The sequence below is a fragment of the Tiliqua scincoides genome, chromosome 4 (assembly GCF_035046505.1).
Source record: "Tiliqua scincoides isolate rTilSci1 chromosome 4, rTilSci1.hap2, whole genome shotgun sequence".
NCBI lineage: Eukaryota > Metazoa > Chordata > Lepidosauria > Squamata > Scincidae > Tiliqua > Tiliqua scincoides.
This window is the reverse complement of record NC_089824.1, coordinates 185,203,899-185,217,386: the sequence shown is the minus strand read 5'-3', so window position 1 is coordinate 185,217,386 and position 13,488 is coordinate 185,203,899. Positions and strand designations below refer to the sequence as shown.

The 13,488-nt window shown below is 41.4% G+C and overlaps 1 protein-coding gene across 3 annotated transcripts in view; it reads right to left on the bottom strand.

The window, feature by feature from the left end:
- Window positions 1-3,200: 3,200 nt before the first annotated feature.
- Window positions 3,201-13,488, bottom strand: part of HIPK1 (homeodomain interacting protein kinase 1) — a 42,050-nt gene continuing 31,762 nt past the window's right edge. For 2 of the 3 annotated variants that reach the window (XM_066626632.1, XM_066626631.1), the window contains exons 15-16: window positions 9,298-9,431; window positions 3,201-8,916 (exon numbers count right to left, since the gene is read on the bottom strand). In XM_066626632.1, coding sequence (XP_066482729.1) covers window positions 8,443-8,916; window positions 9,298-9,431 — 608 coding nt within the window. In that variant the 3' untranslated portion in view covers window positions 3,201-8,442. The other variant, XM_066626633.1, reaches the window with a different exon arrangement.

The following is a 13,488-nucleotide window of genomic DNA, read 5'->3' as shown; positions in this document are numbered from 1 at the left end:
GGATGGTTTGGATGAACAGTGATTAACAGAAATAACTGGAGGGGGAGAGAAGGCAGCACAGCATGACTGCACACCTATAATTGTGTTGGGCCAGGTACATGATCAACATATTGTCAACCCAAGCCAGGGTAAATTTGAGCCAGACTTTAAACCACCTTTCAATCTCAAGTCTTTGCTTGCATATCTTCTGTACAGGCAAATGTCTCACATACCACCAAATGTTTCATTATACCACACTGCTGCTCCTAATCCACACAAAAAATTCAGAAATATATAACGTCTCCAACCTATGAACCGGTTAGATTTCAGGGGTTCATACGTACGTTGGGACATATGTGGCTCCAACCATCTGGCTTTTGCTAGCCCAGTGTCTGCAGAAACGGAAACATCAACACAGCTGCTCCTATCTCGATAGGAATACTTCATTAAGTATTAATGAAGGTTAAATTCATTAAGAGGGAACATCAACACATCCTCCAGCTAAATTCATTTGTCCAAGTCACATGGGTTAAATTATATACAAACCAGTATACATATTTTACTTTTACTGAGAGCCACCTACTGTAAAGACTGTTCTAGAAACTGGTGTCGGATTGTAGAATTTGAGACTTTCATACTATGCATTAGTTCAGACCATTTCTTTCTATATCTGTAGGCTAAGTGGAGAGGGTGCCACTCTGAGCACATTCAAAGGGGTTCCCCACTAGGACAAGTCCGCGTGTATCTGAAATTCAATAAGTACGGTGTGTGGCTTTTTAAATTCAAAAAGTAGACTTCAAACATTTGAAGTCCATCTCATTTTTTGTTTGCAACAATGTAAATCCAGAGCCAGCCTTAGAAGGCAAGGTGAAGTGGTGGAAAGGGCCACCACTGTGGTACTGGTGCACCTCACCATTGTCCTTCTTTCCAGATAGTAGCTCCTCCACAGTAGCTGTAATTCTGTAGCACTGAGGTACTGTCACCAGCTCCACTGCCAACAGAGCATGCCTGAATGTGTCTGCTTTGCTGGCAGCCTGAACACATATGGTGAGTGAACTGAGTAATAGCAGTGTGGAAGAGTGTGCAGTCTTGCTGCTGAAGAATGAACATTCTGTCTCCATGTCTCAGTTGTGTCTGACTCTTCGCTCTTCAGATATGCACAAGATGCTTAGTATCTCATCTTGCTGTGCAGAGCCTCTCCCTCCCCAGCAGCTCAGCTAGACTGCTGGGTCTTCCTCCTCCACCTCCAAACTAGGGCATACCATTGCTAGGCTACCCAATGTCTATGGGTCCATGCCAGATACTATTGCCAATGCCACCTTTCTCAGCAGCCTTGCTTCTGCCACCCCCCAGGCAGACTAATATCACAGCAGCTCCTGATCCCATGCCAGACAGTCTGTCTCACCAGGCAGGGAGAGACTCAGCCCATGAACTGTTCCTAGAGTAGAATAGAGTATGGCAATTTGTGTAGACATTCATTCAGCAATCTAATGAGCTATAATTATTAACAATACAGGTCCAGCCTATTTATACACTGATTTTTTATACACGGATTGCCCATGCAAATGAGAAAGAATGTGCTGATCCCTGGAGAAGGGGAAAAATGCATCCCTTTAAAATCAGTTTTAAAAACTGAACAGTCTTTTAACAGCCTCCTTAATATGAGAGAGAGAGAGAGAGAGAGAGAGAGAGAGAGAGAGAGAGGGCAGCAGGCTAACAATCCATCAATCCTTTTCTCTCCTTCGGATCCCTCCCTTCCCCCAGCAAGTGAAAGAAACATGATCATTTTGCATTGGTGAAGGGAGGGGCTGGGTGAAGTGCTGATGGATTCTTTCAAAAAGTCAGCAAGGCTGTTTTTCAATCACTGGAGCAAAGAAACTTTGTTTTTTAAATTGACTTTTGAGTGCTTGGAACTGAACCCACGCGAATAATTAGTCTCAACCTGTATTTATAAACTTTTAACAAAAAAGGTCACAAAGCAGTTTACAGAGAAAATCTGTAACATGTCTTCTCCTGTGAATTTTTAAACATGACATTTTTAAACATGGCTAAGCTTGCTCCCACAAGATCCTTTTTGCAGACTGAAAGTTCCACATTTTGTTTGGATCTCTGGAAATCAAATGGAAAAAAATTCACACACAGCTTTCACAAAATGGAGAACTGATAGGTGGAAGGAAGGGGAGCTTAACCCTTCCAGCAGTTGATTATCTGCTACAAATGCCTGCTGATGGAAAACAAAATTTAAAATACTTTCATTAAGTGCAGTGGTAAAAACTGGATGAGAGTTATGCACACTCTTCCTGCCTACCAATTCTGCCCTGCAAGCCCTCACAATGAGGAAAAAAAAAATCACATTTCCACTGTCACTTGTTAGACTTTAAGGGGGTTGATCAATATTAGATGAGAAGTTAGAAAGGAACCTTCATTTGCCTTGTGTTAATTCATGTATTCTAATTTCCAGCTATGTATATCTGGGCTCAGAGTACTGAGGGCCCAATCCTATCCAATTTGGCAGTGCTAATGCAGCTGTGACAATGGGGCGCATGTTGCATCCTGCTGCAGAGGGGCAGTCACAGAGGCCTCCTCAAGGTATGGGAACATGTGTTCCCTTACCTCAGGGCTGCACTGAGGATGCACCAGTGCTGGAAAGTTGGATAGCATTGGGCCCCGAATCATAGGTTCCCTTCTAGCACTTGAATGGTTCCTGAGCAAGAAGGCTATTCAAGAATTAGCCACATACTTTCCCATCTCCCTAAGCACTTATCTCATCCTAAAAAGTTTGGAAGCTCAGCAATCCACATTTTTCTTGAGTGAGCAGGTGCATCTTTGCCAGGGTTGTGGTGGTGGGGATGAACATATCATAGGTCCACCATCTCTTAAACCTGGATTAGCTCCACAACCAGAGAAGCAAATGAACTCTGTCTGGCATCTCTAAGTGAAGATCTACTCCACCACATCACTTTCCAAATGAAGGAGGCAGAGCAAGGACACAGATATGAAGCATCTATGCTGATCTGGTACAGATACTCCACACTGTGGAATCTGTTTGTACCACACAACACTCGATCACCCCATGACCTTCCCTGATCTTTGTTTCACAATATTGTATCATGTAACGTAACAGCTCTTCACAAAGGGACTATGAAGTTTAACCAAAATTTCTTTTAGGAAGCTTTGCAGGCCTCTCACCTTATAACAGGAGTCAGTAATCACCAAATGAATAGAGTACAGAAAATTAACCCTTTTTATTGATGCATTGCAATTGTTCTACATTTTTACCATATTATGTAGAAAATACTTAAAATACAAGCTACTTTGTAAAACCAAAGACAAACATTGAATCCAAAGATAAACTATGTTTTCACAATGGACCCTTTTCCCATATAGTTAGTATTAAATTTTTAAATATCTGTATTTCCTTTTGTTAAAATGATTTTTACATTACCCCCTAAGTACATTGGCAATACAAACATAGATCAGTAATTGTCAGAAACTACCTTTATCTAGCGGCTTGTAAAAAGGAATAGCACAACCAGAAAAAAGTTAAATTCTACACAGTAAACTAGCATATCAAATACATTTAATAAAGTAGGAATTCCATTGCAATATCAAGAATTCAAGCAGAAATACTAACATTACATATAATGCACTGCTACATGTAGTGAGTTAGATAATAGTTCAAGCTGAATCTGAAATCACACATTATATAAAGTTTAGCAACAAACAAACAACTATGTCAACATGCGGCACCATTCATAAGTTAAAAATTAAAATGAGGAAGAAGGGCTGTGCCAATCCGATCACCTAGAAGCAATTAAATTTTGTATACTTAAAGTATTGAGTCAGAGGTATAGTACTGCACTGGTCAACTATGTGCAAGCAATAAAGCTCTGAAGTTGCTTTTGCAGTGGACTATCACAGCTGGGAGGTGAGAGTTCAGCTATCAGGAACATTCCATAATTGGCTTAACAAATCACAAGAGTGATCCTAGGTGGGGAGTAAAAAGTCTTCTCTCAACATTACAAAAGGCAGGTTCGCTGCAGAAATTTACACCGCAACACATGTACAAGTCCCATCAATTTCAACAGGACTGGCACACACATACAACAGTGTGCAAAATGCAACCTTAGCACAGATTGGGCATTCCAAATTGGTTTGAAATCTCTTAATTGTGCATAATATGTTCATTTTAATATAAGCTGCACAGCTGTGAGGCTACCTATTATCTTATTCTCCACCCACAGCGAGACAAGCTAGATATGCACCGGGAGAAAAGGATGCACCTAAGGCCTAACTACTCACAAGCAGCAGATAACGTGGCAAACCTGTGTCTAGAATATTTCTGAACATTCATCTCAAATGTTCAGAAATGAGTCCTGCATCATACAAAAATATTCTCTGCACTGCAGAAAATTTGAGGGGAGTGGGTTGTAAAACTAGCCTTTCTTTTTCAAGTTTATGTTGTCAGTGGGTGGGTGTAGGAGCATCCTATCATGCCACCTGCAGTCAAGTGGCACATTCCAACACAGGTTAGCCATTTCATCAGCTGTTTGGCAGAACAAGACTTCAGTAGGGCTGGGCAATTAGAGTATACTTAAGCTGATTTCAAAGTATCTGAACTCTGGAGCAAATCACTGAGAAGGTCAGAATCCAGTCCTGTGTGGATACTTCTTTTGAAAATGGTTCTCATTTAACACAGGGAGTTTCAATTCTACCTTAAATATTTTGCACCTTGGAAGAAAGAGTTCTCAATTTTTGATTGAGAGATACTTGACTTTGTGGAGACAAACTGACTTTGCAATTCAATATATTATCACATCCTGTTGAAAGCCAGAATTTTTATATTTTGCATTTCTGTTCTCCCCGCAACAGACTGATTGGCGGTTTTGGTTACTTCCCTTGATTGCACAGGAAATACCCTACTATTTTTTAAAATGGATAAAAACAGCCTCAGGATCTCTGTGGGGAAGATTGGAATTCTTGTCTTTGTGTGGAAAGGCACAACTCTGCCCTTAAAAAGTCTTGCAAGGGGAAATATAGCATACAAAGCAACATAATTGGGGGGGGGGAATTAAAAATGGGCTTGGCACTAAGGAAACTATTTTGATACTGTTACAGCAACAGAAAGCATTGTTGACACCAATGATGTAAAGAACTGAAATTCCTTGGTTATCCTTGCATTAAAACAGAGGAAACGGTTAATGAACAACTGAGAGCAAAGGTATAGTAAACAAAAACTCACGGCTAGTCACGGTGTTAATCAACCACTCTCCTCTATTGCCAAAAAACAACAGATTCCTCATTATAAAGGAGACTGTAAGGCTTATGGTCCTCAGGCTACTTCATCCTATTTGGGATAAGTGGCTTCAGACCACTGAAATCTTGGAGTCGCTGAAGTTATTGAAAAACGACCCCTCCTAATTTCAGTCGGGGCAGGGTTATTGCCCTATATCATTTTATGAGCTGTTCCCATTTGGACTACAGCATGCTATTATGCAGGCTTCAGAAATGAATTCTACATTTCTGATGTATTTGTAATGTACCAAAACTAATTTGTGATCCAGAACGGACGGAATACCAACTGGGTTTCAAGGCTGTCCAAGCCTTTTATTGCTGTAGCAATACCACTCTCCAAGCCAGTTAATTCTACTTTTGGCCAAGATCCTATAACGGCAGTGGTGGAATGAACTGTTGGTTTGACATAACCCAGGAAGTCGAGTGTGGTTTAAAAAACACACCACCAGAAGGTCAGTTCAAGTGCTACTACTCTCAAACCTTACCAAAAGCATCACATTACTAGTGGTGTTAAATAAAACTTAAGAATATTATGTGCTTTCCAGCAGGCTCTCTTTGGTATAAAAGTTCTAACACCAAACTAGTAATATTTTACAAGGAACATCTGCTACACACATAAGGGAGAAAGGTAATGTCACAATATAATCTAAGGAAAAGTAATTGCACGTGCTTAATCACCTCTGCACATCAGATAAATTTCCCAATGCATTCCCAGCACAATACCCTATTAAAGATGCATCAACAGTGAGTAGTATAGGTAACACTTTGAAGAAAAAAGGCTTTCCTCCAAATAAAATGCTTAGAGCACACTCCAGCCAAATTTAAATACTTTTAAGTCTCCTTGGTTCAATTCAGACATCATGCCAAGCTATGGTTAAGGAAGATTAATGGAAATTCACAAATCATGGTTTGTAACTGACCAGTAAGCCAGAATCAACAACACAATTTTGAATAAGTCTACAAACTGTAGTTTGTAGTTGTAGGCTTGCCACAACATGTGAATTGATAAACCAGAGTTAGTCATTACTCTGCCTCTCACAGCTGATGCAACATTGAGAAGAGACATACAAAGATACAAAAACGACAGAAAACAAAAAAATCAGCTCTAAGTCACAATTTGCCTGTACATTTGCAAGCTTAAGCCATGATTTGGGTTATGCTTAGCACAAATCAGGGCTCAGCATGATGTCTGAATTCAACTACATATTTGAAGTTACCTTCCAACTGAAAACAAACTTTAAAAGTGCCCAACTTTGGCTAGATCAAACCCATAGCTTTGCTTTTTTTTTTTTTTAATGTTGGCATCAAAACTTAAAGCAACATAATTTTTGCCACTTATTTCTATCCTCAGTTGGATATGCTCAAATAATTGCTTCAGTCTGACGGAGAGCGGAGGGGCTTGCTGGTCCATCATAAGGCAAGCTCACTGTAAACTCTAGTCACACTACATAATCATTTAAGGCACTACAATATGGGGAAAAAACACACCAGTCACACATACCTGTGCAAAACAAATCAGAAGGTATCCTTGACTCTCATGCGGCTCCATTTTTTTTCCTCTCAGTGCTACAGTGATGAGCTCTAGACGATTGCATTATTTCACATACATTCCAACATGTAATCAACTCATTTTGGTTTAAATACAAAGAATTAGATCATTTCATCCCCAGAAACATTTAAGAATTAGACAAACACGAAGTACAGAGTTCAAGTATAATCACTACACTTTTGGATTACAAAGACAGAACATTTGGGATTAGCAGGAAATTTTGCTTGTTACATTTTGTTCTAATCAATATGTACATATTTTATTTTCTGTAAAATATTAAAACACCACCATTACAAAACTTCTAAAATAGTTTTAAATTCAGTAATAAACCTTTAAAATCTGGAATCTTGTGTGTCATGTTTTGCAATTCCTACATGCACTTACTGTATACAAGTCTTTATAAGAGCGCTTTAAAGTTTGCTGCCAGCAAGATCCCAGTGGGATATGCTTACAGAAATATATATAAAAAGTTGTACATATCGTAAGGTTGATGGTTTGGCAAATTCTGGATTCCTCCGCTAAACTGATCAGGCAAGGAAATGGATCCCTGCATTTCTGGGAAAGGAATTCAGCTCCAGAAGTTCTATAAAAAAATTAATGGAAATCCAGTGGCCTCTGTTTCTGATGGAGTCTGTTGAAATGTGCAGGTGGCACACACCCTCCTTTGCATTTCAGTGAGGCCTGAGCAATCCCCAGTGGTTTGTGCCCAGATAAAAACGTGGGCTTGTATGTTTTAAGCTGCAAACAACAGCTTTCTGGCAAACAGTCCAAACAAATATATGGGCTCTGATCATGCCCACCACAGAAAGCTAAATCTATAGCTTTTGCAATTATTTAAAAAAAAAAAAAAAAAAACACCCACCCACACACAAAACACACCCTCAACTTCATTTTGGAGACATTACAAAAAACAAAAAAATCATTAAATGAAAACTGAGAACATAAACTTTGCTAGTATGATAACTATTTCTACACTAGCTTTAAACAAAACAAGAAAAATAAAACCAAGAAACTGGAAAGCAATGTATATTAGATAGATGAGAAAAAAGAGAATAACTGCTTTTGCAGAATTCAGCTATTGCCTATCAATAATGTGAATTACAAAACGAATTTTAAAATATTAACTCAAGTTTATAAATTTGCCCTAGCAACCTAGAGTTAAATGTGCATTTTTAGTGGCAATATGGATTTGTGCAAGCTGCTAAAATAATTTAAAACAAATACTAGGTAAGTATAAGAGTTAAGAAAAAAATCCAGCCTTTTCCAAAAGTCCTTGATTTCCTTTTCCTCTCTGATTAACATAACCATCGCTTTAAATACAAGGGATTCAGGCTATTGTTGTTTTAAAGCATCCGTAAAAATAACTGTAAAATCTTAATGTGAACGTGATCCAAAAAGTTCTGCCCAATCAGTACCTGAACTTTCCTCATACAGCAGGCCGCCAGAGTGTGGGGACCATACAGAGAATTGTCAGTAAGGAGGAGGTGGCCCCCTGTTATCTGCTTTTGATTCCACAGGAGTACCTGTTGTGAAGCTGTTAGAATATTGCAAAACCCACTGCAGATATCTTCACTTCTATGATCAAGTTGTAAAAACGCTGTCACTCTGTGCCCCAAGAACTACAAGTAAGAATACTGGTTAATCTTAGTAGGGCTCAGTGGGTATCCAGTGTAAATAGCAGATCCTCTGGAAGCACCAATATAAGACTGGGTGGCAAACTGATGTTGATACTGTGCAGGTGCTACGTTGGCAGAGGTCAGCAAGCTAGGTCCTACACTGACTGGGACCTGGTGCACAAGAGTGCTTGGGTGGGTTGCGTATGTGGTATGCCTGGAGGAGCCCTGAGGGGAGAAGAGATGAGCAATGGAATTGGTGGAGCCCAATGTAGCAGCAGTAGTCGGGGCGTAGGTGTACATATGAGGCTGGCTTGCCGTTGCTGCCGCTGCCAAGTGAGGGTGCACTGGGCTACCGTGCTGGAACGTGTAAGGAGCCTGAGCGATCGTCGTTGGCAGGGGAGCAACATAAGCCTGCTGTCTGCGTGGAGCTGGGTTTCCACTTCTCTCCTGTGTGGCCAGTACAGTTGCTTGCTGGTTCTGCAAAGCAAGGGGGACATACATTGAGAAAGCATTCAGAGAAGCATTATTCTAATAACTCTAGTACGAAGCCACACTGATTTGAATCAATACTGTTGAATCTTACCCAAAGTAGCAAACGCAGAGTGGAAATCACCTCTAGTCTCAACACTAAAGAGGTGGAAATTTCTTAGAACTGCTCAAAAAAGGACCAAGTTCAACTACTGCACCCCAACTTGCCCCCAGTACTCTTATTGCTTGAAATCCACAGCTTTTCCGATTCACTTTTCTTCTTTATTACACAGAACATTCTTCAACTGTATCATTTCATTCTATCAATATCCCAAAACCACAACAGGATCCAGTAGCCAACTGCCATCTGACAGAATATCCTTTGCTTACCTGGCTAAGGTTCAATGGTTGCACGCCATTTGTCACCACCCGATGTCGGTATCCTGTTGGTGTGATACAGCATCCTGATGTTTGGCCACTTACAGATGCCACTGGCTTGGTCTTGCTCAGATTATTCAGGACTCCTGCAATGAGTTACAGAGTTTAGTTTACAAGATAACCTACTGTTAAACACACATAAATCTACATTCTGGGGCCAGGATCCAAAGGGGTACTTTAGTGCCAAGGGTTTGAGCGCACCCTGAGAAATATTCAACCATTTTCCCAAGCAAACCCTTCTGTATGTGCTCACCTTGACTTCCAAAGGTCAGACTTCCCTCAAATGACGAGACTAGTTAGAAAGATGGAGGATAGCAAATGTCATGCTAATCTTTTAAGAAAGGAAGGGTGTAGGAACCTGGGTACCTTCAGGTCGGTCAGCCTAACTTCTGTTCCAGGTAAGATGGAGGAAAGTTTCAAAGATAAAAACAAATAGATGAATGAGTTTTACTGAGGAAGAATCTGCATGGCTTCTGTAAAGGTAAGTCTTGCCTCACAAGACTTTCCAAATTTTTTGAAAAATCAACAGGCATTGCATGTGGGTGAATCTGTGGATATTATATATCTGGATTTTCAGAAGGTGTTTGACACGGTCCCTCACCAAAGGCTGCTGGGAAAACTCCACAGTCATGGGATAAGAGAGCAAGTTCTCTCATGGATTAGGAACTGGTTGTGGACCAGGAAACAGAGTGGAATCAATGGGCTATTTTCACAATAGGGTTAGAGTTGAAAAGCAGTTTGCCCCAAGGATCTGTCCTGGATCAGTGCTTTTCAACTTGTTCATAAATGACCTTGAGACAGGGATAAGCAAATAGTCAACAATAAACTTTTACAAGTGGTGAAGAGCAGAAAGGATTGTGAAGAGCTCCAGAAGGATTTCTTCAAACTGGGAGAATGGGCAGCAAAACAGAAGATGTGTTTCAAAGTGTAAAGTAATACACATTCATCATTGGCATCCTTCAGTCTCAGAAGACTATGGTATTGCACTCTGAAAAGTGGTTCTGGAACAGCATCTAGTGTGGCTGAAAAGGCCAATTCGGGAGTGACAATCCCTTCCACACTGAGAGCAAACGTAGTCTGCCCCTGGTCTGTCTCCTTGGCTACGGGCCTTCCTTCTTTGCCTCTTTGCCTCAGTCTATTGGGTGAGTGTCTCTTCAAACTGGGAGAGGCCATGCTGCACAGCCTGCCTCCAAGCAGGCCGCTCAGTGGCCAAGGTTTCCCATCCATTGAGGTCCATTCCTAAGGCCTTCAGATCTCTCTTGCAAATATCCTTGTAATGCAGTTGTGGTCCACCTGCAGGGTGCTTTCCCTACATGAGTTCTCCATAGAGGAGATCCTTTGGGATCTGGCCATCACCCATTCTCACGACATGACCAAGCCAAAGCAGGCATCTCTGTTTCAGCAGTGCATACAAGCTAGGGATTCCAGCTCGTTCAAGGACTGTGATGTTTGGAACTTTGTCCTGCCAGGTCATACCGTGGATACGTCAAAGGCAGCGCATGTGGAAAGCGTTCAGTTTCCTCTCCTGTTGTGTGCGAAGAGTCCATGCAGTAGACAGCTGCAGTACAGAAGTGTACTCAAGACGCAAGCTCTGTAGACCTGGATCTTTGTATGTTCTGTCAGCTTCTTGTTGGACCAAACTCTCTTTGTGAGTCTGGAAAACGTGGTAGCTGCTTTACCAATGCGTTTGTTTAGCTTGGTATCAAGAGAAAGTGTCCGAGATGGTTGAGCCAAGATACAAAAAGTCATGGACAATCTCCAGTTCATGCGTAGAGATTGCAATGCAGGGAGGTTGAGTCCACATCCTGAACCATGACCTGTGTTTTCTTCAGGCTGACTGTCAGTTCGAAGTCTTGGCAGGCCTTGCTAAAATGATCCATGAGCTGCTGGAGATCTTTGGCAGAGTGGGTAGTGACAGCTGCATTTTCGGCAAAAAGGAAGTCACGCAGACATTTCAGCTGCACTTTGGACTTTGCTCTCAGTCTGGAGAGGTTGAAGAGCTTTCCATCTGATCTGGTCCAGAGATAGATGCCTTCTGTTGCAGTCCCAAAGGCCTGCTTCAGCAGGACAGCGAAGAAAATTCCAAACAAGGTCAGCGCAAGAACACAGCCGTGCTTCACTCCGCTTCGGATGTCAAAGGGGTCTGATGTGGAGCCATCAAAGACTACAGTGCCCTTCATGGCCTCGTGGAAAGGCCTGATGATGCTGAGGAGCCTGGGTGGACATCCAATCTTGGGGAGAATCTTGAAGAGGCCGTCCCTGCTGACCAGGTCGAAAGCCTTCATGAGATCTATGAAGGCTCCAAGGAGTGGCTGTCGTTCCCTGCATTTCTCCTGCAGATGTCTAAGGGAGAATACCATCACAGTGGTGGACCTGTTGGCTTGGAATCCGCAGTGCAATTCTGGATAGACGCTCTCTGCAAGTACCTGGAGCCTCTTTAGTGCAACTCGGGCAAACAGCTTTCCTACTACACTAATATACATTGGGGGAAAAAAAATCAAATTCATACATAGGTTAATGGGTTCTGATCTGTCTGTGACAGATCAGGAGAGCGATATTGGGATGCTGGTGAACCAATTCGATGAAAGTGTCGAGCCAATGGGCAGCGGTGGTGAACAAGGCCAATTTCATGCTTGAGATTATTTAAAAAGAGACTGAAAATAAAACGGCCAGTGTTATAATGTCATTGCACAAGTCAATGGTAAGGCCACAGCTGGAGTACTGTGTACAGTTCAGGTCACCACATCTCCAAAAGGATATAGTGCAAATGGGAAAGGTGCAACCACTAAAACTGAGTGTCAGGACAGTCAGAACAGACAAAACAAAATTTCTTTACCCAGCATATAGTCTGTGGAACTCCTTGCCACATGATGTGGTTCTGGTGTCAGGCCTTACAAGCCTTTAAAAGGGGATCAGCCAGGTTTCTGGAGAAACAGTCCATCATAGGTTACAAGCCATTACGGGTATACGCAACCTGCTTGTTTGAGAAGTAGGCTGCCTCAGAATGCTAGGTTCAAGGGACTGGCACCAGTATGCAGGTCTCTTGTTGACCCTGAGGCATCCGGTGGGCTGCTGTGAGATACAGGAAACTGAACTAGATAGGCCTTTAGCCTGATCCAGGGGGGCTCTTCTTATGTTATTTTGCTCAGAAATATTTTTATTATATTCCCGATGGAACACACAACGAATCACAAATTACTGATGATCAGTGTGTGCACATGTGTGCAGCCGAACAGACTGATGCTCGACTAGTAAGCCACAAAACATAGTAAGCAAAATAATATTTGCGAATCTGAAAATATTTTCCAGAATTGCTCTTTTAAAATATTTATTTCACAATTCCTTAGAAAACCATTTTACAACCCAACAGGGAATATCAATACAGAATGGGAAGAATTTCTGTACAGTGCAGACCATAAAGAGCTCAGACAAGGTTTCCAGAATTGTACTATATGAATTTTTCCTAAATCTCAGGTTTCAATTGTCAGTCCTATAGCATTACCAATAATCATGATAAAAACAGGCATATGAAATACCTACGGATCAGGTTTTCCAAACCTAACATTCATTCATTGGAAAAGAAAAACTGAATAGTCCACGTTAAAAATCTCATGATTTAGTTTCAGTGAACTTATAAAACCAATACATTTTCAAATCCCTGCCATATAACCTTTCATCTTTCTAGCAGTGTTCTAGGACAAGTCAGCAAAGTAGGGCCAAGGGCCAGACCCGTCTGCAGGAACCTCTAAAGCGGCCCACTGCTTACTCTCAGTTCATAACTATTAATCTTCAGACCCTTTTCCTGTACGTGTGCAGCAAACACTAATGCTCAGGCAGCCTCACTCCTAGACACAACCGTGCATGCAGTAAGGGCACGACTGTGCACTGATCCACAAATCATGCCAGGTTTGAGCATGTGCAAATGCATATCCGGTCTGGGAGTACTGCCAGCTGTAACCTTGACAGAGAGAAAGAAAGGAACACATCCTATTTTCCTCTCCAGAATTCCTCCAATTCAAAAATGATGCTACAAAAAAAAGAAAGCGGACAGTGAATGTCATGTTTTCAAAAAGTGGATGGAATACAAAATGTAAGGTGTCTAAAAAAATACACACATTTTAATGAGCTCTAATTCATACATTC